Source organism: Ischnura elegans, chromosome 5 (genome assembly GCF_921293095.1).
Source record: "Ischnura elegans chromosome 5, ioIscEleg1.1, whole genome shotgun sequence".
NCBI classification, from domain to species: domain Eukaryota; kingdom Metazoa; phylum Arthropoda; class Insecta; order Odonata; family Coenagrionidae; genus Ischnura; species Ischnura elegans.
Window position 1 is genome coordinate 70,479,462 of NC_060250.1, and position 24,319 is coordinate 70,503,780.

The following is a 24,319-nucleotide window of genomic DNA, read 5'->3' on the forward strand; positions in this document are numbered from 1 at the left end:
TTCATTGATGCCAATGAAAAACTCTATTAACAAAAGAATATTTAGGTAATAGTTATTTTTAAGTTTAGATGGCAATTATTAAGCGTATTTTTACATAAAGGTTTGCACCAGAAAAACAGCCGTGATTATTGTCGAACAGGAATAATTGTTCTAATTTCAACACTAAATTTTCTATAATTTCCTAGTATCTGAGGTGAGGGATTGTAGCTAGTGCAAAAAAATCCTATTGCCGAAGGAAGAAAATGATTTCACAATGACGAAATCGATTCATAAAAATTCTTGCTACAGAAACTGTTATTCATCCTGTTGAAATTCTAATCGTCACCATATTTTTGTACTGAAGAAGAATATTGGAGTAAATATGGTCATAAATAATCGCTAATTTTAACCAGATTTGGCTTTCTTTTTTATTTCCTAATTTTAATTTTACGCTTTCACACAAATACTTGCATGTGATACTTTAACGTTTTTGTCCACAGTTGACCCTTTTTCGTAAGTGCGGGGATTGTTTCCAATTTTCCGACGACTCTCTTTGTTTGGGCAATGACTAGCGTTTAAGTCTCTCAGTATTTCCTTTCGTCACATCATTTCAACTGTATCACGAATAGAGTACTTCAAACCACATTGAAACACAACAAAGGAAGCAGCATTAACTTCGAAATTAAGCGTTGGAAAAATCAAAACATATTACAATATCACGTTATATTAAATTTCCAAGTTCTACTCCAGCTTGTAGAAAAATATTTGGCTCATGTGTGACCTCTTCGTTACTTCCATTTTTGATATGAACGAGAATAATTTCCGGAATACAACTCAAACTCATCCAGCAGTATTGTGCAGAAATATTGAGAAAGCAACAAAGGTAAACAAACTAACCTTTCTCAGAAGGAATACGCCTTTGGATTAAAGGTACAATTACCGGTGTAATTCGGTGGAAATCTTTGATATTTAACATACTGAAAATGACATTATTTGCCGAAACGTAGGTAGGTAGAAATAAAGAAGAGTGGAAATAGACATGTGCTTTCATTATGTGAAATATGCCTTTCCATCGCAGGAACCAAATATATTTAAGACAGCACAAAATCATCATTAAAATACTAAGGATTTAGCTTATATTTAACAAACGGAAGGGAGCGAAATGGTATAGTCCAAAATGTACAAGGAGATAAAACATTGTCCATATTATGAAAATAGGAATATGATAGCAGTAGCACAGGGAAATATCTCTGTATTCCAGCGGCAGATGCGGATTCAGACGCACATCAATGTGATGCTCCATTCCAGTTCAAATAAAAAGTTGTTGGAATAGAAATCTGAAAAATATGGACTATCAGAGACACGAATCTGCTGATCTAGATTCAAATTCCATCAATCATGCATCGCTACTTCATAAAATTGCAAATTGGTATTTGTAATTATTGTATTATTAAAATTTTCAATCCCTTGATCTTTCAAAGAAAAGGAATCCACCACCATTTTTTCGTACATCTCCCTCACAAATCAATCGCTTTCCAGTAATTTCCACATCAATACGCGGAGATACGCTAACTTATCATTCAGCATAAACCTTATTATTATCTTCTAATTCTCTGTCTAACATATGTGCCTCTACAACAACGGGAATTTTACTAGTGTTACCACATTCACCGCGTGAAACATGGAATACGACATGAAATAAGTACAACGACACAGTGGGGAGAAAATGCATCAAAAAAAGATATCCATGAATTTATGACGTTGTTGAGGGGATATACGAGGGTCATCCGGAAAATAAGTTCCGTTTTTCTTTTTTAAATCGAGTTTTTATTGAAAAAAATTCAAACTTGCAGGAAACGTTTTTGACAATATGCATTATTTTTCCACATAATCTCCAAAGACCTCGATACACTTCGTATACGGAGAAATCAGCTTTGAAATCCCCTCCTCATAGAAGCTTCCCGCCACCACCTTGGTCCAGTTGGTGACTGCTTCTTTCACTTCCTCGTCACTTGTGAAACGTTCTCCGGCTAATCCCTCCTTCATTTTGGTGAACAGATGAAAGTCTGAAGGGGCCAAGTCGGGACTGTAAGGTGAATGGGTCAGAACATCCCAACCGAACTGATCCAAAAGTTCCGTAGTGGATCGAGCGACGTGAGGCCTTGCGTTGTCGTGGAGAAGGCACACACCAGAGGTCAGCATTCCTCTTCTCTTGTTTTGGATTGCTCGACGAAGCTTCTTCAGAGTCTCACAATACCGGGAGGCGTTAATTGTTTCTCCTTGAGGCAAGAAATAAATCAGGAGTATCCGTTTTTGGTCTCAGAAAACAGAGGTCATGATCTTCCTGGTGGACTTGACAACTTTGAATTTTTTCGCACTTGGGGAGGTGGTGTGTTTCCACTGTATGGATTGTCTTTTGTTCTCTGGGGTATAGTGTGATACCCAGGTTTCATCTCCAGTGACTATGGACTTGAGAAAAGGATCCCCTTCCATTCTGTAGCAGCCCAAAAATTCACGAGCTGCAGCCTCTCGTTGTGACTTGTGTTCGGGCGTCAGCTCTTTCGGAACCCATCGGGCGCAAACTTTTCGAAAATCGAGTTTATCTGAGACAATCTCATGAATAAAGGATCGTGAGATCTCAGGGAAACACTCATGAAATTCGTCCACAGTGGAACGGCGATCTCCGCGTACAGCACTGTCGACTTTTGCCACAAGTTGGTCCGTGACAACTGAGGGTCTGCCTCTTCCACTTTCGTCCTCAAGTGAATGTCTTCCCGCCTTAAATTCACGAACCCATCTCCTCACCATTGATTCACTCATTACACCCTCTCCATACACAGAAAGAAGCTGTTAATGAATTTCAACCGATTTGAAACCACGGGCATGAAGAAATTGAATCACTCCGCGCACAACAACTCGAGACGGAACAGGCACCTCGGTGCCTGTTCCGTCGTATTAGTTCCAGTGGACGAAAAACTGCTCCTATTTATTGTATGTGGAGGTAGATGAAAAAACAGTTGTAAATTTTAAATAAAAATATTTTCAATTTTGACATTCACTTATACCTTAACCTTATCCGACAAATTTAAAATTAAACGCTTTTATACAAGATAACACGTGACGTGGACTTGTAGGCAGGACGGGCAAGTGTCAATTCTCCCAACCTACGTGCATATCTCTCGCGTGGGCCATTACAATCAGTCAACTCACGTCCAACCATAAAAGTGACCCATATTGCTTGTTTTCCCGGTCATAGGTCGTCCCAACGCCTCATCGCACCGCCCCTAATGCATGCACAAGATCACACACTTGGGCGATATAGAGGGATTACAAATTGGTCTTTTCGAAACTTCTACTTGAAAAAAATCGAGAAACATTTTTTTCACGCTCTTACAGGGAAGAGAAAAATTGTGTTACGAAATTTGAACCCTGGATAGCTGATGCCATTAGGTATCAAAATTAATGATGATGTTTATTTCGAAAACGTACCATTTTAAACTACAGAAACTTTGAGCCAAGCGCTGCTATTGGCCATGAGTTTTCCCTGTTAACCACTGCTTTGGACAACTCATTACCTACTTCAAATGCTTTGCCTGCCAATGTTTATTTACACTGTGTAACATTTTATATAAAACAAGTTACATATAACATGTTTTACGAGAGATATACAAATCCTTGTAACTTGTTACATGTAACATTGTGTTTAAAAATAAACGTTCGTGTTATACAACAAGTTTTTGGTTTCCCGCATCTAACTTGTTTTATATAACATGTTACATAGGTAGTGTAAACGCACCTTGAGATCGCGATGAATGAAAAGCATCCGGCAACAGAGCAAACTCGCGGGCAATTGGAGTACTTTGCTCAAAGATGTTGTGGTCTAAAAATGGCTCGTTATCAGCCTATACATCGTCAGTAATTAATTATTGGTTCCTACTGGCATCAGCTATCCAGGGTTAAAATTTTTGACGCAATTTTTCTCTACCCTGTATATTAATTAGGTTTGGTATTTCATACAGATTTGGCTTAGAAAACGAATCGTCTTTGAAATAATTAAAATAATTAATTGGAAGAAACGATGAAGTAATATTTTTATATGAATCAGGTACAAGCCTTTTACTTAAAATTTCAATTACTTCTATACCTTAGCATTATGCCCCAAGCTTATGGTCTATTTTCAAAATATTTATCTCCCTGGAATCGATGGAATCGAAATCGACTTCTCCAATTCTGTGACCGAGAATCGATGGAATCGAAAATCGACGTTTGGAATCGACTCATCCTTAATTCTAAGAAAACTACAATTTAGACACATTCGGTTAGAGAACATGTTGCTCCGTGTACTAATCCATGAAAGAGTTAAGAACATGAAGGCAAAGCATGCTTTTTGTCGGAAAACTAAGTAGGAGAAGAGGAGGGGGCGAGGGAAAAGTAGCGCAGCACATATGCACACGGCTCCTGCCACTTCCCCTATCGCCTCACCTCCACTCTACGACAGAGCAGTATTTAATGCAACGGAAGGAGTGAAAGAGTTACGTTTCTCTCTGGCAACCACCAAACCCGAAACCCATCCCGGAACACTTTTATTACCCTTCCACTAACTCAACCGCCTTCGCCTCGCTCCTACCCGACTTCCCTCCCTACACACCTTCGCTGAGAGACTTTCCTCATCCCCCAACTCCACTTCCCCAACTCCCCAGTGTGCCCATCACCCAAGGCATGAGCATAGTAGGTGGGTGACGCGGCAACCGCACTAGCTTCCGGAGAGGAGCGGAAATAGTGCACTGGGATGAATATGACTAGTTGTGGAAAAATAGTCCTTAACACTTGGCTTGCTATGGGCATAATATTACGCCACGCGAAATCCTTTTGCTACGAGTGTGATATTACCCCATCCGTCTTTTTTGAAAAATTATAGTTAGCCATTTTTTTAACAAAGTGGTACTAAACTCTAAACAAAAAATTGAACAAAAAAACAAAAGTCAAATTCATTCTTTATAATGAATCTAATTGCGCATTTCTCGCATCTAAGGTTGACTGTTAAGAAATAGCACAGAAGTAATTAAAATATTACGCCACGTAAAAAGGTTCGATTTTGCTACGGGCGTAATATTACTCCATCCGTCTTTTGAAATTCGTCATTTTCCTTTGTTTTTTAACAAAGTGTTCAACCTCTAAATAAACAAATGAAAAAAAAACAAAAGCAAAATTCACTCTTTAAAATGATACCAAATCTTATTTCTCGTATCAAAGGTTATTTGTTAAGAAATGACACAAAAGTAATGTAAAATGCCTGCACTGGGGTACGGATATACAGTACTAAGATCAGCACGGTAAGTGTTAAAAGGAAGCGTCACTCTCGCTGGAGCGGCCTTTTTTGTTATGGAATTACTTGATTAAAATTTGCGCTGCCGTCACGAAACTTTCAAGATGTATGGACTGGTACCTGAGGAAAATTTCACATTTAATAGCACGAATCGACGTCAAAAGACTTTCCTCTGCATTTTGAATATGAAGCTTTTGTGAGTGGCGCACAATAAGTTTTAAATCCACTTTGCTTCTACCTGGTTGTGACTTAAGAGTGCTTGTCTGTCATTTTTCAATTTTCCTTCAATGGTGAAACTTTAAAACTTTTTCTATGCAAGGCAATTCCATGAGAAAAAAGCCTAAGTACGCTCACTTAAATACCGCCTCAATGATGAATGAATTTCTCCATATCGTTTTTAGTGCTCAGTTCTATGACTACGGTAAAAGGTTTTTATTTACGATTTTGTTCAATATTTTCGCGATTTTTGATAAAATTAATTAATAAAAAACACAGAGCTCAATCGCAAAATTTACATCTAACGATTAGACGTTTTTAGATATATTATTCTTTACATGAATAATATTTTTATCTCTTCATTTATTTGTAAATTAGATGACTTTTTCATCACTTTTGTGGCAAGAATCTAATTTACTTCCCATTAGGAAGTTGAATTATAAGCTGGCGCAGTTATAAGTGATGGTGTGTACGAATTTTTCATTTCATACGAGATGTTTCTTGTGAGATGATGCACGCTTAAATAGGATATTATGGAGGCAACTTGAAAAGTTAGTCTCAGAATACACGTCTGGTTGGCATTACGAGAAGAAAAGGCTCATAAAAACGAAGGTCCTCAGCCTCTAAAGCAAGGTTACAAGAATGGGATAAGTGGATGTCAGAGAGTATTCACGGTCGGAGATTTGTCAGTTATTTTATGTTTCAGATATTAGGAGCCAAAACGTTGCAGGTACTTGAGTTAAAAAATATCGCATACTCAGAATCTCACGAAAAAATCCTCCATTTTCTCAGGTGGTTTCTTAGTATTGCGCAGTAGACATATTGACTTCACCACGTGAATCGAGATTAATAACATAAAAAATTTCTCTTCCAGAATTCCTCAACTTTTCTAAAAGATATAAGTTAAAATTTCTCTCAATTTGGTTCACATAAAAGGGCCCAATTTCGAAGTTCTACGAGTGACTTATTAAAATAATTAACTCAATCTAGGGAAAATAATTACAGAGAAGCCAACGAGGCATAGATGCGGGCTAAGAGAAATAAGGAAAGATCACAAATGTTAAACTGAGTATTACACGGAGACCATAATTGAGATTAATTGATATTCTCGGAACAGAATCAACATGAATCTCACAGAAAGAAACAAAAACTCGCGATGAATCTATGATCCGAAATGAAACGTTTATAGCTATAAGTCACCGATCCTCATTCTCCCACCACTTAAAAATCCACGCTAACTAAAAGAGTTTAATCCTTTGAGGAAACTGGACCATTTTAGTAACGTAATGGATCCAGACAAATATTTGAACTGGGAAATATTTGTGACTGCTGGAATCCGCTTCTTTAATTAGGCCTTGTACAATTTCCTCCTATATTTCAACATATTTTACCTCTCTTCTTGCAAGTATTTCATCAATTTTTCAATTTTAGTAGATACATAGGAAAATTTTATGTGGCTGATGACTGAAAATTTAGTTTTATCACCAAATAATTTTCATTATCAAGAATAAAACGTATACCTCGGCAGCAAAACAGGCGAAGGATTACAATTAAAAAAAGAGGTTCCGAAGAAATATTTCAGTTGAAGTAGGTTAATAAGAAATACTTCCGTGTTAGGCATTCCAATATCAACTATTAAATACGATTATATGATATTTTCCATCCCCCAAAAATAATTAACTTTAAAAATCACTGAGCGCATCTTAGTGATGGTCTAACGTGTAATTGACTACTACGCTAATGGTTAAGTAAAGTAAATATTTTAATTCCAGTCGGATCGGAAACTACAATTTTTGACTAACGTCATACATTTGGCCGTAGATTAGATGGATCACTTAGTCATTATTTTATGAATAACGAACTACGTCCTGGGAATAGAAAACGTAACACTTCAATAACTCTTCAACGAATGTTTTGCCACAAAACCAAAAAGGTAAAGACAGGAAAGATTATGAATCACAAGTCCTCTTAAAGAGAAAACCATTGGAAGATGTGCAAATAAAGTGGATACACATGTATGATATCGTTTAATCAACACGTTCATGACAAGGGGAGGAGCGGTGATGAGACATTCATGTTAGTTTAGCAGTTCCGTTCTGCGATATCCCTCATCTGTCTCGTAATTATTACATGATATTAGTCTTAATCATGCAATTGAGGTCAAAGTCATTGTTTTTCTCATTCAAAATATGTTAAACTATTTTATCACCGTGTAATAATTGAGGAGAAAAATGTTGCTTTCAACTTCAATTACTCGGCACTTGCGTTATCTTTTTCATTAGAACATGTACCCAAGGACGAGGTGTCATCCGTACAAATTTGAGCGCTAATCACCAATCTCGAACCTTTAGATTTGGAGGCGGACCTCGCATTCATTGATAAGAATCTGAGCTCTGCGGGGAAATTAAATTGAATCTCGTCACCATTACCTCCAAGTACTTGATAAATCTCAGCATTTTATAATGATTTCGAGAAGATTGGCGCCAATCGGCCGAAAATAATTTCATTGAAAGCAGATAATCTTGTTTCAAAAGTGACATTCAAATCACAGTAGGTAATAGATTCTTATCGGAACAAAACCGTGAGAATTTATCTTCCGTAAAACGATTCAATTTAATTAAGAGTGATAAAAGAGAAAAGAATAAGGGAATTGTTTTTTTTTAGAAAAAATAGACAATGCTGCTGAACCTATCATCATAAAATGTCCAAGCAAGTTTTTTCGTGGCAGAAAAAAAGAACCAGGAAAACAGGCAAGAATACAATCGATAAAAATCTTAAGATTCTCATTTATATTCCTTTAAGAACAAGAAAAAAAGCTGATGGGTGTTCAACTACTAACAATAAAAAAGGAAAGGTACCTTGAGACATATTTGTGATGTAATTTCCAGCAACATGGACAATTATTTTATCGGTTCTCATGCTATCTTTACATCTCTACCCAGAGAGCAGCTTGAACGCACTTGCATTTGTTTTAAGTTCACTAGACCTGACAGAAGCACACTTAAAATTAGGGACAAAAGTTTTAAAAAACTCAGCGTGAAATAAAATATTTTAGGTATCTACAACTGAAATTCATTTCAAAACTATTGAATGCAAGGAGAGTATCCATAACACGACATCAAAATATAGGGAATTGAAACGAGAAGAATGATCCGCGGTGCTGAATTGGAATATGACGCCAATAACCTGGAGATTGGATGTTCAATCCATTGATTTCAGCCTAACTATCACCTTAATGTCCAATTTTTACGGCAATAGTTGTCATGAAACTGGTAATCTCTTGTGGAGTCCAGCGGATCTCTTCACCCGTGATATTGTATGGCTGGACCACTTTGCTCAACCTATTTACATCAACGAGACACAATCACTGCTGAATTTATACCTTAATACTTCTCCTTGATGGGTGAAAATATCAAAACAAATCCACTTTTATATTAGGAGTGATATGGTTTAAATAAAAAAGAGAACAGTTCAAGAAGACATGTTTTGATGACGATGTTATGATGGTAGATGATGACGATTTTATTAATGTAGCACAGGAGATGTTTTTGTGTTTTAATAGCCTTTTTTGTAGTCTTATTTATCAAAAGACTTTAGGAAGATTAAGATCAGGGAATTGAAGGAACTATGCTGGGGAAATGGAGAAAAGGAGAGCTGTAGAATAGCAATATGTATTAGGATTCCAATTCTGAATGAATACTCAAAATGCTGGCTCTGACGTTGTGTTGCTGTAAAAAAAATTGTCTCGTGCGTTTGTGTGAGTTTGTCTAACTAACAAGGGGAGACCACGTACCTTGCTTCGCCTTTTTCATTGCCATATTTTTTATGGCATTCGAAATACCGAGCGTATTTCGGAACTGGTGGTGGTATAATCTAATGGGCCTTAATTTGCCTGTGATTAGTTATTTTCCATGCGGTACTTGTAACATGTCTTAAATTATTCCAAAGTATCTGTCCATTATACATGCGTGTCAGTTGGTGTAGTGGTTGGCATCGTTAACTCCTACGGCGAGGACCAGGGTACAAGGGCTCCATCATGTCGGTATATTTTATTTTGGAACAATATAACGCTCGTTAACAGTATCTCGAGAAAAATATTTAATTACAGCCAAACTAGGGCCCACTCAATGAAATCACTACCAGTTCTGAGACTAGTTCCGTATTCCGAATGCCATACAGAATATGGTATTGAAAAAGGTTTGCCAAGGTACGTGGTCCCCCTTCTTAATCTTTTCTTACGTCGCTGCAAACTAAAAAAAACTTTGAACTTATATGTATCGTGTAAAGAAATAAGGAGTCTCTAAGTTAAGTGTTTGTCGGTCTTTCAATATTGCAAGGGACATTTCTCCTCTAGCAAATAAAACTCCGCTTATCCTTTTAAATTCAAATGTGTTTTTTTTCGTCCTCGCAGTTCGCAGTGGATGGTGGCTGGCCCAGGGGATCCTCCGTCCTCGCCCTCCCAAACGCGGACCACTCCCTCTCCGTCTACCTCGAATAATCGCCCACCTTCCCACTCCCCCGTGCCCCAATACTCCTCCTCATCGGGGACTCCCGCCGCCGAAAGCCTCGCGGCCCCACCGGCAGCGCCGTCGAGTGCCGCGGCGACCGGCTCCACCGCAGGGGCAACTACCTCCCGGACGGCTCGCCTTTTCGTGCACCCAGACTCACCGGCGCCGGGCCAGCTTTGGATGGCTCAAGGGGTCGTCTCCTTTGACAAACTCAAGCTCACCAACAACCGGAGGCCGCTGGTGCGTGGACAGGTCAGTTATAGAGGGTGAATACTATTCTACGAGGAAATATATACATATGTAAAATAGTGCGAATGTAGCCTGCACTGGAACCAAAATCTGAGAGCAATGATGAAACCCCGACTTTAGAATGGTTTTGGGAAATACTCAAACTCCCTTTCTTCGTAAGCATAAAATTTATTGGAATTATAATCACAAATTGAATTATACACCATGAAAAAAAAACAATATCATCGTAATCAACCAATCATCCCATCAGATAGAATCATGAGATGTATAGGTTTCTGGCAATTCAATCTTTTACCCATGCGCATAAACCAATGCGCACTCTAGCATATCGTCCTTGTTTATAGGCATGTCCATAATTCGGAAAAAATATAAACTAGCGCGATTTTCAGCTTCTGTGCGCCTGAACATGATTGGAATGACAATCGCTGAGATAATGTGATGGGACTGACTGGTTGAGTATGACAACAGTGCTTGTTCTCATGGAGTATATTTCGATTGTAAATTTTCATTCCGAACATTTGGTACTCGAGGAGAGAGGGAAGTTTGTAGAATTTTATACATCTATTTTTAAGTATTTTATTGGCTAACTTTTTCAATTCCCCATGGTAATAATAAGAATAATAATAATAGATTTATTGGTCGTTAAGTAAATAATTTACACTTGACCTCGTCAGTTCAGTGTTACATACATATAATTGCAGTTTGCATACTTAAATAAAGAACAGGATTATTCAGAAAACAATATCTGCTTCGTATCCTGAGTAAAAAACTCATTTACGGAGTACAGTGCTTTAGATGCTAACCAGGAGTGTACAACAGATTTAAATTTAGTACTGTCGCTTCCTCTTGCAGACGCAGGTAAGTGATTGAAGAGCTTAATACCCATGTTTGAGAAGGGATTTTGTGTTATATTTAGTCTCATTTGACCTGCAAATAGGTGATTCTTTCTTCTAGTGTCGTGGTCATGTATGTCGGATCTAATTGTGAAAGACTCGGGATTGTCTTTCGTATGTACAAGTACTCTATATACAAACAGACTGTAGACTGTATGTTCAGTTTCCTGAATAATGGCCTACTATGTTCAGTAGAGGGAGAATGAGTTATTATTCTTATGGCTTTTTTCTGTAACTGAAAAACAGGTTTTGTAGCTGGGGCATTACCCCAGATCTCTAGCCCATAACTCAAGTGACTGTTGAAAAGAGCATAGTAAATGGACTTGAGATGTTCTGAGGGGATTAGGAAGCTTAGCTTCCTCAGTACGTACAGCAGAAGTTGGTGGTCCAACAAGTTGGTGGTCCAATGATTGCCTCACAATCATCTTATGGTTAACGTGCAGCCACCTTGAGACCTCTTGTATATGTTTTCTGTGAGGTTCACGCCAATTATTCATCATTCCTACGTCAGATATACTAATTTTAGTGACCGTCTCAAAAAAAATCAATTTCTATGACAAAATATCTTTCATTATAATTCTCACTTGCACCAGTTTTTCAAGATGTATTTTAAAATAAATTATTCCAGATCGCTGACAACTTGCTACATCCTTATTTTTATAACAACTCATTAAAATATATACATATTGTACTTATTTATTCACCCTAAAATAGATAAAATACCTTGAAATTGGACACTTGAATTATTCCTAATTTTATAATCGAATCTATTTAATTAATGTTAAATTATACGTCAAACCACCGAGTGCAATTTCTCAGATTGAGCAGAATGATGTTATATCAATCAACGAAATTAAAATCTTGTATTAAAATAGTTGCCAAAGTGGGAAAATAAATCAAACGTACAATTAACCCTGAAACTATCCCGGATGAAATGCTATTCCATAGATCATCTCTTTTTGTCCACCTTTTCTCTAGTTTTTTTCCCCGTTTACGTTATACCTTCCTTCTCTGTGTCACTGCTGATCTATATGGATCACGAGAAACATCTCAAGACAGCACGCAGACAAGACACATGGCATCTGCCACGCGAGCTACTCTATAATGGCTATGATTAGCTTTGCCTTGCAATCGGCGACGATCTTTTCCCCCTCTGGCTCACAAATCCAACACACTCTCCCCTTCCACAGTTTTCCGTTCATATGTATTACAACCATTCAAAAGCAGAAAAAATTTCACAGCTCTCAACGAGCTCATTCCATACTCAGGCCAGCCGATGCTTCCACTTGAGGTTAAGCGTTTAGCCTTCCGTCTCAGTTTTTTTTTTTTTTTAATTTTGAGAACATCTTCCCTCGTCAAGGTTGAACCCGGTTGGTGCGGAACAGATGACGCTAACGGGGAACCAGGCGGTCCCTCACTTTACTCGCTTTCCTGAGACGCTGCGGAAAGAAACTATGGAGGAAACCTCCCGGAGATTAAGGCCAACTCAATCACGCAGTTGTCAGAGCCAGCCCCTCGTGCTTCATTGTTATTTCTTCGCGCTGTTACGTCAGGAAGGGTGATGCAATTAGTGCAGCAGGAGATATCTATAGTAGAAATCATGCAAAATTGTATTAATTCAGAGCCTTGGCAAATTATATGAAGCAAGTTGAAAAGCGAGGAAGCCGTTCAGCATGGCATCCATGGGCGAATTTATGGGGGGGGGGGGGGGGGGGGAACGGGCACCCGAGCCCTCCCCACCCCCCAGACGCTTCAAAATAGACAATATTTTAATACGGTTATCATTACGTTCATTTTATCTTATGTATTACGGAGCCTCAATCATTTAATTTGTATTCATAACTTTCATATTTAAATTAAGAGAATATTTTTACAATAATTGTTGTACGTTGTTTTTAATCTCAAATATGAGATAACCTGTCAGAATCTTGTGAGGCATTTGTGACCCCCCCTGAAAAAATCCTGAACCCGCCCCTGTTGCCATCTTCTCAGTATCCCTACTAATATGGCACAAGGGAAAATGGCTATGCATGCTACATTACACGTATTCCTCTCATAGGTATCAAGAAACTAGACCGGAGGAAAACATGATGCAAATTTTCATACCTGCCAATGCCAATTAACATACTCAAAGAGCGAAGGCGCGTTGTGATAACTACTTTGGATCAGCATTAACAACGTGAAACTAAAGGACCTGATTTCAAAGTGGCCATATAAAAATGTATGCAACAGATTTGTTGATCGTGCCAAATTAGAATGAGCTTAGTAAAAAATTTGGCAATTTGTTTTCGTTTCCCAATCTACATCAAGTGAGATGTTTCGAGGCTTGAATTTGGTTCTTACTAGTTTATTAGAGTATCCAAGCCACTACCAGAGAGGAAATATGAAAGGGAAAGTACATACGCAAAACTATATAATTCCTATGATTCTGCTTCTATTCCGACTAAAAACCTGAAAATTAACTATTTCATTTACGCGGCTTTTACTCTGACGGTGAAAAACAAAACAACTTCGTACTTCCCTCACAGCTTTTTATACGTCTCCTGAGCGATTTGAACGACTTAGCGCCATTTTCAAGGGGTGAGCCAATTTCCACAGAATTTTCACTAAGTGTCATTCATCTTTGGTTTAACTCCTACTCTCGATTAACAATAACTTACAAAATTTACAAGAATAGTCTATAAACAACTATTGAATACATATATCCATTCATACATTTAAAAAGTTATGAATTATAGATAAATATGTTTAGACATGATAGATAGACGTTTGAATGCAACATCTAATCATTTTAAATCTGGTTTACGGAATGAGACATATTAAAAAAATGAAGACCCTTAATCACAATGAAAAATTTCATTATTTGTCATAAAATCGAATATAATAGAAATGTTATAAGCATTCACTATAGTCAATTTAATATCATCATCTAGTTTCATAAGCCGAATATTGAAGCTGAATGACTTTGAATAGTCCCAATAGTAAAGTTATTTTACGGCGCGAAGGAATTTGCAATGTTTTTCTTCTATTGAACATAAGAAGCAACAGGTTAGTAAATATCAATTTAGATGATCCTCCAACGAATTAAGACGGTGCATCACTCCTGAACCGATCATTTTTTGACGCATTACTTGCTCCAAACTTATGCAGTAATCTTGAAAATTTATGGGTATTTTGAATGTACCCTCTTCAACATTTTCCTACCTATTAAATGCGAAAATTTTACCTCTGTATCTTCTTGTGAGTAAATGTTTTGTACTTGAGATACAGGAAAATGTCGGTAATGGTCCTCTCATGTTCTCTGAAATGACGCGATTGTAAAATAAATAACTAACGAGTAATTAGTTGCGAAATAAGAAAAAAACAAGACCGTACGGAAGGGATTGATGCGTCCTCTTCAGTGCTAGATATCATTTTGTGAACTATCTGTGACCAGTGGCCCTGGACCAGAGACACATACTCGGAGACACTATCTTCCTACGTTATTGCTCTTCGATCCTTTAATTTATGGGTAGCTATAGTAATTATTTTTACGAGTAGCTAGTTTAATTCGTCGGCCTCGATGGCGGTGGGGTAAAGTCCTCGCCTGCCTGACCTATGGTCGCGGGTTCGAGTCCCGCCTGGGTAAGTTGCTCTCACCAGGGCACGGACGCTTGTGAAAGTCCTTCTTTTTTGATAGTTGATTCCTCGTTGTCAAAGGTCAAAAATATGCTGTTTACGGGGCAGTGAAGATAAATAAAAAAATAAATATATTAGCAGTATCTAATAAAGAAATTTGCAATGTCCACATAGACTTTTGATTAAGTGCAACGCGTTTAAACGCTACTGCGTCATCAACAGGTACACTGGTTTTTAAAAGGTAGAATTTATATCCTCAATTAAATGTCTAAGTGGGCATTGCAAAATCTTTTCTTGATTAATCCTCGCAACATGTTTCACAACATCTCGTCTGGCACCGTAGAATCTATAGGTAGAGCACGAATATTACAATAGAGGATCTTCAAGTCTACCACAAGATGTGTTGTCTCCCACCGCGCAATAAAACGGGATTACAAAAGTCGCCATTCGTGTCCCTGACCAGTGGCGCCGACTCCATGGGACCTGAGGGTGCCCGAATTCCCTCGAAAATTCGTTATGGGGTGAAGAAAAAATGTGTCAGGCTTGTCGATTTTCCCCGGACTGTCCAGTAATCGAGAGTCGAGTTTTCAGGGCTCTAATGTTGATCATATGACTCTTCTAAAAAAAAGATAAAAACTTTAAAACTCACTATTAATAAAATTTCCTGGGGCAAGACCCCCGAAATTTATGTTCATGATGATGTGATCTATAAAATTCATTGCTTTTCAATGCTATTCCTCGCAATAACAAACATTATTCAGCAAAATATTGTAATTAAGAGTCACCGCGCCGCGGACATTATTGAAAACAGATTAAAATGCGACCGAGGTGGCAGCTTAAATCAGCCTTCTTTGAGATGGAATTGGGCCTCCTCTATGCAGTTCCCTTGAGCTGTAGTAAGCTAGCAAGTGAACCTCAATTTCTATTGTGAGAGGAGAGGGAGTAAAGAAGAGTGGGAGGGGTTATAAACACCACCACACGGCCCGACATCTGGGAATCATTTCCTCCTACCAACCTACATCCTGGGGAGCGCCGATATAATAGCGCCAATAACGGCTACACACCCATCCGATTATCGTTTCCCATAAGCCCCCCAACCACCTTCGACCACCCCATTTCTCTCCTCGCAGAGGATAACCATGGTCACCCATTCCCGGTCTCCGCTTCCCTTCCGCTGCGGAGAAATTCCAGCAGGCGAGGTGGAGTAAGGGACTGGTAGCAGGGAAGGAAGTAGTATATGGAAGTGAGGGGAGGAGGAAGTCAAATGCTTGCGTTAGTGTGCTTGCGATGTGGCGAGGAGGGGTCGGAAGGGGATGATTGGACATGAATAAATAGCCAATTACTCGCTCGCTTACATTTCCCATTTTTTTATATTCACCAAAGACTGCTGTTACGACTATTTATTTAGTCGCTTGGCTTAGCGATCCTGATCCGTTCCACTTGCAGCGACAAATGCTACGGTCATTTCCCCTCGCAATTTGATTCCGCTAGACATGACTATGCTATGGGAAGCATGCCAATAGGAGAATGGTGGTAAGAGGACTGAACTGAAGGGTGGTAAGGGGAAGGAACTTTCTTCTCAAGGGAATTAAACAATTGCGTTCGTAAATTTTGGCGTGAATGACACTCAGAAAGTGAGTAAGTGGGGAGGATAAAATGGGCGAAAACTAAAGAAAGTGGTGCAGCCCAACTATTTGGGCAGCGCATTACAAGATAATGGACAAAGAAGAACGGATATCGAGAAGAGAATTGCGTAAGCAAAGGAGATAATGTCTAGGAAAAAGTTGATGACATGATTGCTGCGTAAGGAAAAGGCTTCAGGAAAAGGCAAGTGAAGAGTCATGTCTGGATACGGTGCGGACTTGAGGGCGTTAAGAAAAGAAAAAGAGAAAAGAGTGGAGCATTGGAGATGTTGGTAAGAGGGAGATAAGAGAAGGTGAAGAGGACGGAGATGAAAAGGGACGGCACAGTGTTAAAATATGGATGAGGAGATGAATTGTCATGATGAGATAAAGAGATAAAAGTGTTCAAATGGAGCGAGTGATGAGTGGGAAGTGGATATTAAGATCCGCGTTACAAGGAAGACTGCTAGGTGAGCGATGAAGCGGGAGAAAGAGAATGGGAGCAGTATGCAGTTGTGAGAAAAATTGTGTCACAAAATATTAACCCAGGATAGCTGATTCCAGTATGAACCAAAATTGCCAATGGTGCTTAGGCAGAAAACGCATCTTTCTTAAACTACAGAAACTTTGCGCTAAGCGTTCCGATTGCTCGCGAGTTTGCCCTGTTGCCGGATGCTCTGAGCTTTGCCTGCCGGAGATCGCTGTATATCGGAGGCAGCTCGCTAGCACAGTGGTAGCGCCACGAATATTACAAAAGTGAATCCTCGAGTCGGCCTCTAAATGTGTTTTCACCCACCGCGCATTTAAATGGGTTGACAAAAGTCGCCAATCTTGTCACCGATGGAAAAATAATCCGAGTTTCACGGGGAAATAAGGTATAATTATGGGTATTAACCGAAAGTTATATACATGATGATGAAATTTATCAAATTCATAACTTTTCAATGCCATTCCTCAGAATTTAAAACCAAATTTTTTAAAATATTGGAAAAAAGTGGATCGCATTGAACTGATCACCGCGCCGCGGATATTTTTCAAAACAGATTAAAATGCAACCGAAGTGGCAGCAGAAGTCAGCCTTCTATTGGATGAAATCGGACCTCCTCCATGGAGTAGCGCATGCCAATTAGAGTTCATGAGTCACCAGAGCCTCCGGCAACAGGGCAAACTCGTGGCCAATCGGCAAGCTTGGTGCAAAGTTTCTGCAATTTAAAAAGGGTTTCGTTCTGGCCGAAGCACCATTAGACATTTTTGTTCCTATTGACATCAGCTATCCAGGGATAAAATTTCGTTACACAATTTTTCTCCAACCTGAATAGACTGAAAGGGAATAGGCCTTATTGGGAATTGAAGAGGCAAGTTTAATAAGCAAAGCGGGAATGACGGGGTTCATTCCAATAATGCTTGATGTAAACCCACCTTAATCGTTGATGAAATGAGATGTATGAAATTAGCTGGGATTGTTGAGCTGTATGAAATTACACAGATATAATAGACTCGCTAACTGCATCGATAGATCTAGGCAATCAGTGTGGATTTAAGAAGGCTAATTTTGATCCTCCGATTATATTCATTACCATAAGCTCGATTTAAAAGTAGAAATAATCATTACGTTGCACTGGATCACTCATATCATATGTAATCAAATGTAAGAGGCCATTAAGTAGATGTATCCACCTTTTTTTCTCAGTAACGCTTTAAGCAAATCTAGGCAATGATTACCTATACCGTATCTAATTTGTGAATCTGTTGATATGTCATCGTAAATGACTTGTGAAAGACAGCGATAATGTTAGGAAATCTTAAAGGATTAGGATACCTTTTTTGAAGTTTAATTTTTTGGCTTACCTAATTTTAAAAAAATGATAAATATCGAGAGGAAACGGACTGATTTGTGCGTTGAGAGGTTAGTCATTCTTATCGCTCTTATTCCATCGGCACCAAATTGGAACGAAAAGTAAACGACAGATGTCGCACTGCGTGTAACGATAACTATCAAGGCAATGTATACTGAAGATAATCCTGTACTCGAAATTGAGCCGGCCTTATGATCTTTGGATTACGTTTGAAGTAGAGGCATATTTGGGGTTGAGATCGAATAATCCCTTGGCTCTCTGCCTGAAAGAAGTGGATTTGCGGGCTTTTTAGTTATTTTTTGCTCATTTAATAAAAGCTAAGAAGGATTAATGAGATACAGGACAAAGAATATGGGCCTTTTACACTTGTAATGTCAAAATTGTCCCGCGTACGCCCTTTGCGTACAATCATCGCGGCTGAAGAGGTGGTATATATACTTACCGGTAGCTGGACCATCCACGGGTATATATAACTCGATCAAATTTGAGGATCGACGAAGACGGTAAACCTTCCACGACCTTAATTTTACTACGAGAGTAAGTATTAGGTGAGGGTCCCCCTAAAGGCTATGCGGATCGCTCGCTCAGTTTTCAATCCGAAGGTTAATTTTTGTTCATTCTAATGAGTGTGATGCAAGCCAGTCGTAAGAAGGATATCTCTTTCCCCTGTGACGTCAGCGATTGCCTTTAAGGTCTGACGAATGGAAGAAAACACTGCGAAGTTTCAAGAGCGATATTTTGAAGAAAATCGAAATATGTTAGTCGACAAGTTCTTCCGAGAGGGCGGCTTTTTCCAAATAGAGAGAATCTCTAAAGAAATGTATGAAGCCCTCTTATCCTTTGAGAATGAATTTAGATTTTTTTGCAATGGAATCAATTAGATATTGGGGACAAGGAAAGTTATCTGCACGATTTGAAGAGTTTTTTTTACGGATTCTGAGGTCAATATCACGCATGATAAAACCGCAGGTCTATGTGTCTAAGAAATGGGATACTGCGTATCTTAGCTCAATCTTCTAGGTTTTCTTGCAGTACCTGCTAATCTACTCAACGCGTCGAAAGCCAAAAATATCGCCGCATTAGATCGAATCCAGTCAAATACCCTTCCATATTTCATATCTCTAAATACGTAAGGCTATAACCGTTGACTTTAGGCTTGACCGTGTGAAACCTTTTCATTATAGAGAACGAAAGAATAAACTTCGTTAGGTTCACTTATATATTTGATGAAGCACTACCCGGGTTTCATAGCATAGTTAATCTTCCTATAGGTTTGATGACTGACTGACCTGACAATGTAACTATGCTTTGAAGCGTAAGGCTATCTCTAAATTCTGCTGCAGACGCTGGGTCATTGAAAATTCAACTCATTAGAGTGATTTGATGTTTTCTTTGCTAACTTCCACCAGACTTACACTTTACGGGAGTAAAAGTTATTCCTATATTGTGATGACGTATTATATAAACTCTACCTCTATTGGATACATAGCTTATTGAAGTGTTTTTTCTAATAATATAATCGAATTCTTTGCTCACAGTAGGAGTTCCCATCATCAAAGGGTAGGGTGTAACACGATGAGAAGCGAGAACTCACCACATGTGATGGATGATGGCTATCTTATTTAACATTGGAGATAAAAAAGCCTTGCGGAGTTTGTCAAACCAATTCACAAATAGAAGATACTGATTTCGAGAGTAAACATTCTTCAAATTTATCTCCCAGATCCACATTTTTTTCGGGGCTTACATTTCTTTTCCTGGTGGATATTTTTGGATCCCGTAAAGTCCAGTTACAAAAAATAGGATAACTTGAAATCTGTTTTACGCAGAAACAGCAACGGATTTTATTGGTTCGTTGGCACATTTTTTCCTGGTGAACCTCAAATGAAATAGGCACAGAGAAACTAGAGGAAGGCGACAAGAGGGTTGGACTGAATAATCTTGGAAAAGGGAACAAACTCCAACATTGCTAAAAGTATCCCGCTTCCGAAGTGGCAATTTTTTCTGTTGATTCTTCAATTTATATGAAATTGAACAGGCTTACTAATGCGTTACGCAGATTAACTCAACACACTATAGACACACGGTAATTGATATCACCGGATTCCATTTGGTGTCATTTCTAAATTCAATTTTTCCCCTTTTAATGCAGGAGTCCAACATGCGTTAAAATAATTTTATACGGGGGCACATACTGTGGGGGATATTTAATTTTAGAAGAGGCGACGGAAAAGAATAAGTATAACTTCCACCAATGATATGCCTGTAATATTACAAACAGAAGTCAATACAATTCACACAAAACTATTGGCTTGTTCCCTATTGAATTAATTTTACAAAATAATACCTTGATAAAATATTCTCGGGTTTGGCATCGGTTAAGGCGAAGACAGGCCACGGAATTTGGTCCACACTGAGTTTTAATGCCGGAATATATTTTTTAAATATATATATTTCGTGTAAAAACCCGTCGTGGACCAAACTAGGCAGTCAATCTCAGCCCTGATGATGATGAGGGTGTTTCTCATCAAAACGTTTTCCCTAAACAGTCTTGCCCGGTGCCATACTGGAGAAGATTTCGTCAATTGTATTCGCCGGGAAAGCCTACGATCTTTTATCAAAATGATACTATTTGTGCTATAAAATTATGTCCCTTTAAATCTTTCCTTCAATAAAAATCGACGTAAAACCCTTCCCTGAGGAGCGAGGGAGTTGGGAAATAATAAAATGGTACCAAATATCAAGACGAAGATGGGGGATAGTAATGGAGAAATGTCGGTCGAAATAGAGTTTACGAGCAATCAATTTTTAATCGAAATGGAAAGGTGGGATTTTCAACAATCGAATCGAAATTTGAACCAAAAGATCGATCAATCGAAAAAATAGACGGTTTTTAAAAATAACTCTTGCAAAAACTTGTTTCATTATTAATTCGAAAAACACTCAAAATACACATTTTAGTAACAGAAAAAATCTCGTAGTAGAATACATTCCGGAATTATTAGTAGTAAAAATTTACATTTGCACGCTCATTAAAGTTTAGGGAATACCGCATGGAACCATTCGGATTCACTAATATCTTTAAAAAAGATTAACTGATTGAGATATTTTGTGGGTGATCGAGGGCATTCCTTTCTTATTTTATCGACCTTAGAGGAGAGTAATTCACACGGGACGGATGACGTTATCATAGGGCTGTTGACGCTGCTGAAATCAAACGAATTATCAAAATCGAAGTTAAAAAAGCGAGCTTTGATCTAAACTCTTAAGTTCAAGGCTCGATTTCGATTTCCTCTCTCTTTCACCATCAAAACTCTATTTTCGATTTTAAACCAAACCGACTTTTCCATCACTAATGGGGGCCCAATAATTATCAATAAAAAATTATGACAATTTTACCAACCTCATGGGAAAGTAGTGCACACGGGAAGGATTACGTTATCATAGGCCGTTACGCCGCTGAAATCAAACGATATGGTCAAGATCGGAGTTAAAAAAGCAAAATTCGATCGAAACTCTAAGTTCTTGGCTCGATATCGATTTCCTCTATCTTTGACCATTAAAATTCTATTTTCGATTTTAATCGAAACCGAAGACTTTTCCGTCACTAATGGGGGACAAAAAATGATGCTAAAATTCATCACATGATTATTCCTGGGAAATAGGCTCATAGCATTTCCGTCATAATTCCCCAGGTGTCGCTGCATTCCATGCACAAATACATCCCAAGGGTGCACGTGCTGCGGACGGAAGATTTAGAGACCCCCGCGGAGGTGCAAGCGCTGGAGGCGCTGGAGTCGGAGGAGGGGCGAGGTGAGTCGGGGGAGGGAGGAGAGAGGAGGCAACGCCCCCCGGTGCACCCCAAGCGGCTGAGGCGCATCCGGAGACGACACTCCGTCTTCTCATTCCCGGAGACGACGTTCACCACCGTCACCGCATACCAGAACCAACAGGTAGGAAAATGAATCAGAGTGTTAAAGGCCGTTTCACACGGGGCACGGAATTGCGCAGGTTAGAGCTGCATTAATTTCTAAAATGGAGTGGAATTGCATGAACGAAATTAGAACAGGGGCTATTTTGCCGTCTCGCATCCACGCATCCTCGCATGTGTTCTAGCAATTCACCACTTTACACGACGCAATTTTGATCGCGCCTTCGCACGTACGTCAGATTGCGCAATTCAGTGTACCGTGTAAAACGGCCTTAAAGGAATGTCTACAAGGCCGTATCGTGCGGGTGAGATGGTCTATAGGGGTCCAAATCCCTTCAAAAATGAGTCGGAGGTACGGTCTTAGCCCCTATTAAACGAATAAAATCCCAATGGAATGTAATTACTTTTTCCACATCGAAATAAATGTTTGCAATTTTCCACGATTATAAAATTTATAACAATCAAAGTTTCGATTTTACTACATCATTGTAGTATCATCGAAACCTATGTCGCAATAATTTTTATAATTATTTTATTTCAATACCTCTCTAAATTAAATCACTTGAAATTTACCCCTTCTCCAAGAGAACGTCCGGGAGTTTTTTTTGCTAGCTACGGCCCCTGAATGTTGACTCACATTGTCTTAACGGAGCTAACAATTATAGTACTTCAGGAAGCCTGACGTAAGTGGGGCCCTATCAGCCCTTACAGATGATCCTACTTTGAGTTGTTGATTCATATTGTAATTCTAATGGTATTTAAAGTGTTATGTTTTAATTCGATCTTTTATTGAGGTAATTTTGAATTATTACCTGTATTCACGAGATAAAACTAAAAAGCGGATATAACTCAGTTTAGTTTTACGATGCCTCTAGATTTGAATGAATATTCACCCCATTTGTTGGTTTATATAAATTAAATCAAAGGGTTTGAACTAGTGAAAACTATATGCTATAATGACCCCAAACCCCATGAATTACTCGACAATTTGGAGCTCAAAATTATTAATTACAGAGGCTAACACGAACTGTAAATGTACTGCGTTCAAAGGGAAATGTTTAATTCAAATACGAAATAAATATCTCAAAAAGAAATTATTGTGACGACTCCTACGTCCATAACTGACTCTATAGAATCATTATTATAATTATCATTAACCAAGAATAATAAATTATCATTTCATTGATTACACGAAATTTTTTGGTGTGTTGTTCGAAAAATAAACGCATAATTTTATAGAAACTGATAATCTCACAATCACTGCAAAAGCAAAAAATGAAGCAAAAAATTCTTCATTTAAACAAATTATGCAAACCAATCCTCTCTCGCTACGAGTGCCATTCGATGAACTCATAGCAAGCGATATTAGCGCTACAATACGTTCGCAAGGTCATGTAATGACGGGTAACGCTATATGCAACGGAGAAAACGGAAAATCGTTGAGCTAAGTGGCGGCTTGAGAAGACGCAAGTGCGTGTTGGGGGAAGAAGGGTCCTTTAGCTGGAGATCCTAAACGGCGAACCTTTTAAAAAACACGAGAACATTAACACACTCGTTTATGAGACCGATTATGATCTTCCAACGGTGGCCAATAAAAGCGTTGAAGCAAATCAGATATGGGTGTCCAGGAGTTCTTATGTTGAAAAAAAAACTGGCCCTTCCACCTCACCCAAGAGTATATCGATCCTCGAGCAAACGAGCCAGCGAATCTTTTTCTTGATCCTCGCGAAGCCGCATGAAAGAGAAGGGAAGTGAAAAGATTTGACGCACAACACTAATGTGTGTACGTGTACGCAATTGATTCTTATATTTTGGACTCTCCACAGGTCTCCATAGTGCGGGCGCTACAACATTAGGATAAGTATAATAGATGCTATCCTAAGTTTGTTCTTCGAAACATTTCCAACAAGGCCGTAGCCAGAAAATATTTTCGGGGGGGGGGGGGGGGGGGTTATGGAATAGTAGACAAACATAAAATTATTTTTATGAGATAAATAAAATAGCGTATACGGTTAAATATACATATTTATTATAAACCCTTAAAGGAAAATATAAAAATATTATTATAAAATTGAATTTAGCTTTCTAGCTTTTTTTTGCCGCGACCAAATGAATTAACTC

At 38.6% G+C, this 24,319-nt stretch overlaps 1 protein-coding gene across 1 annotated transcript in view; it reads left to right on the top strand.

Annotated features, from left to right (window-relative positions):
• The window catches only part of LOC124159038 (T-box transcription factor TBX20-like), a 123,245-nt gene that overhangs the window by 58,985 nt on the left and 39,941 nt on the right, over window positions 1-24,319 (top strand). The window contains exons 4-5 of the mRNA XM_046534528.1: window positions 9,933-10,281; window positions 21,963-22,220. Coding sequence (XP_046390484.1) covers window positions 9,933-10,281; window positions 21,963-22,220 — 607 coding nt within the window. The remainder of the gene's footprint in view (window positions 1-9,932; window positions 10,282-21,962; window positions 22,221-24,319) is intronic.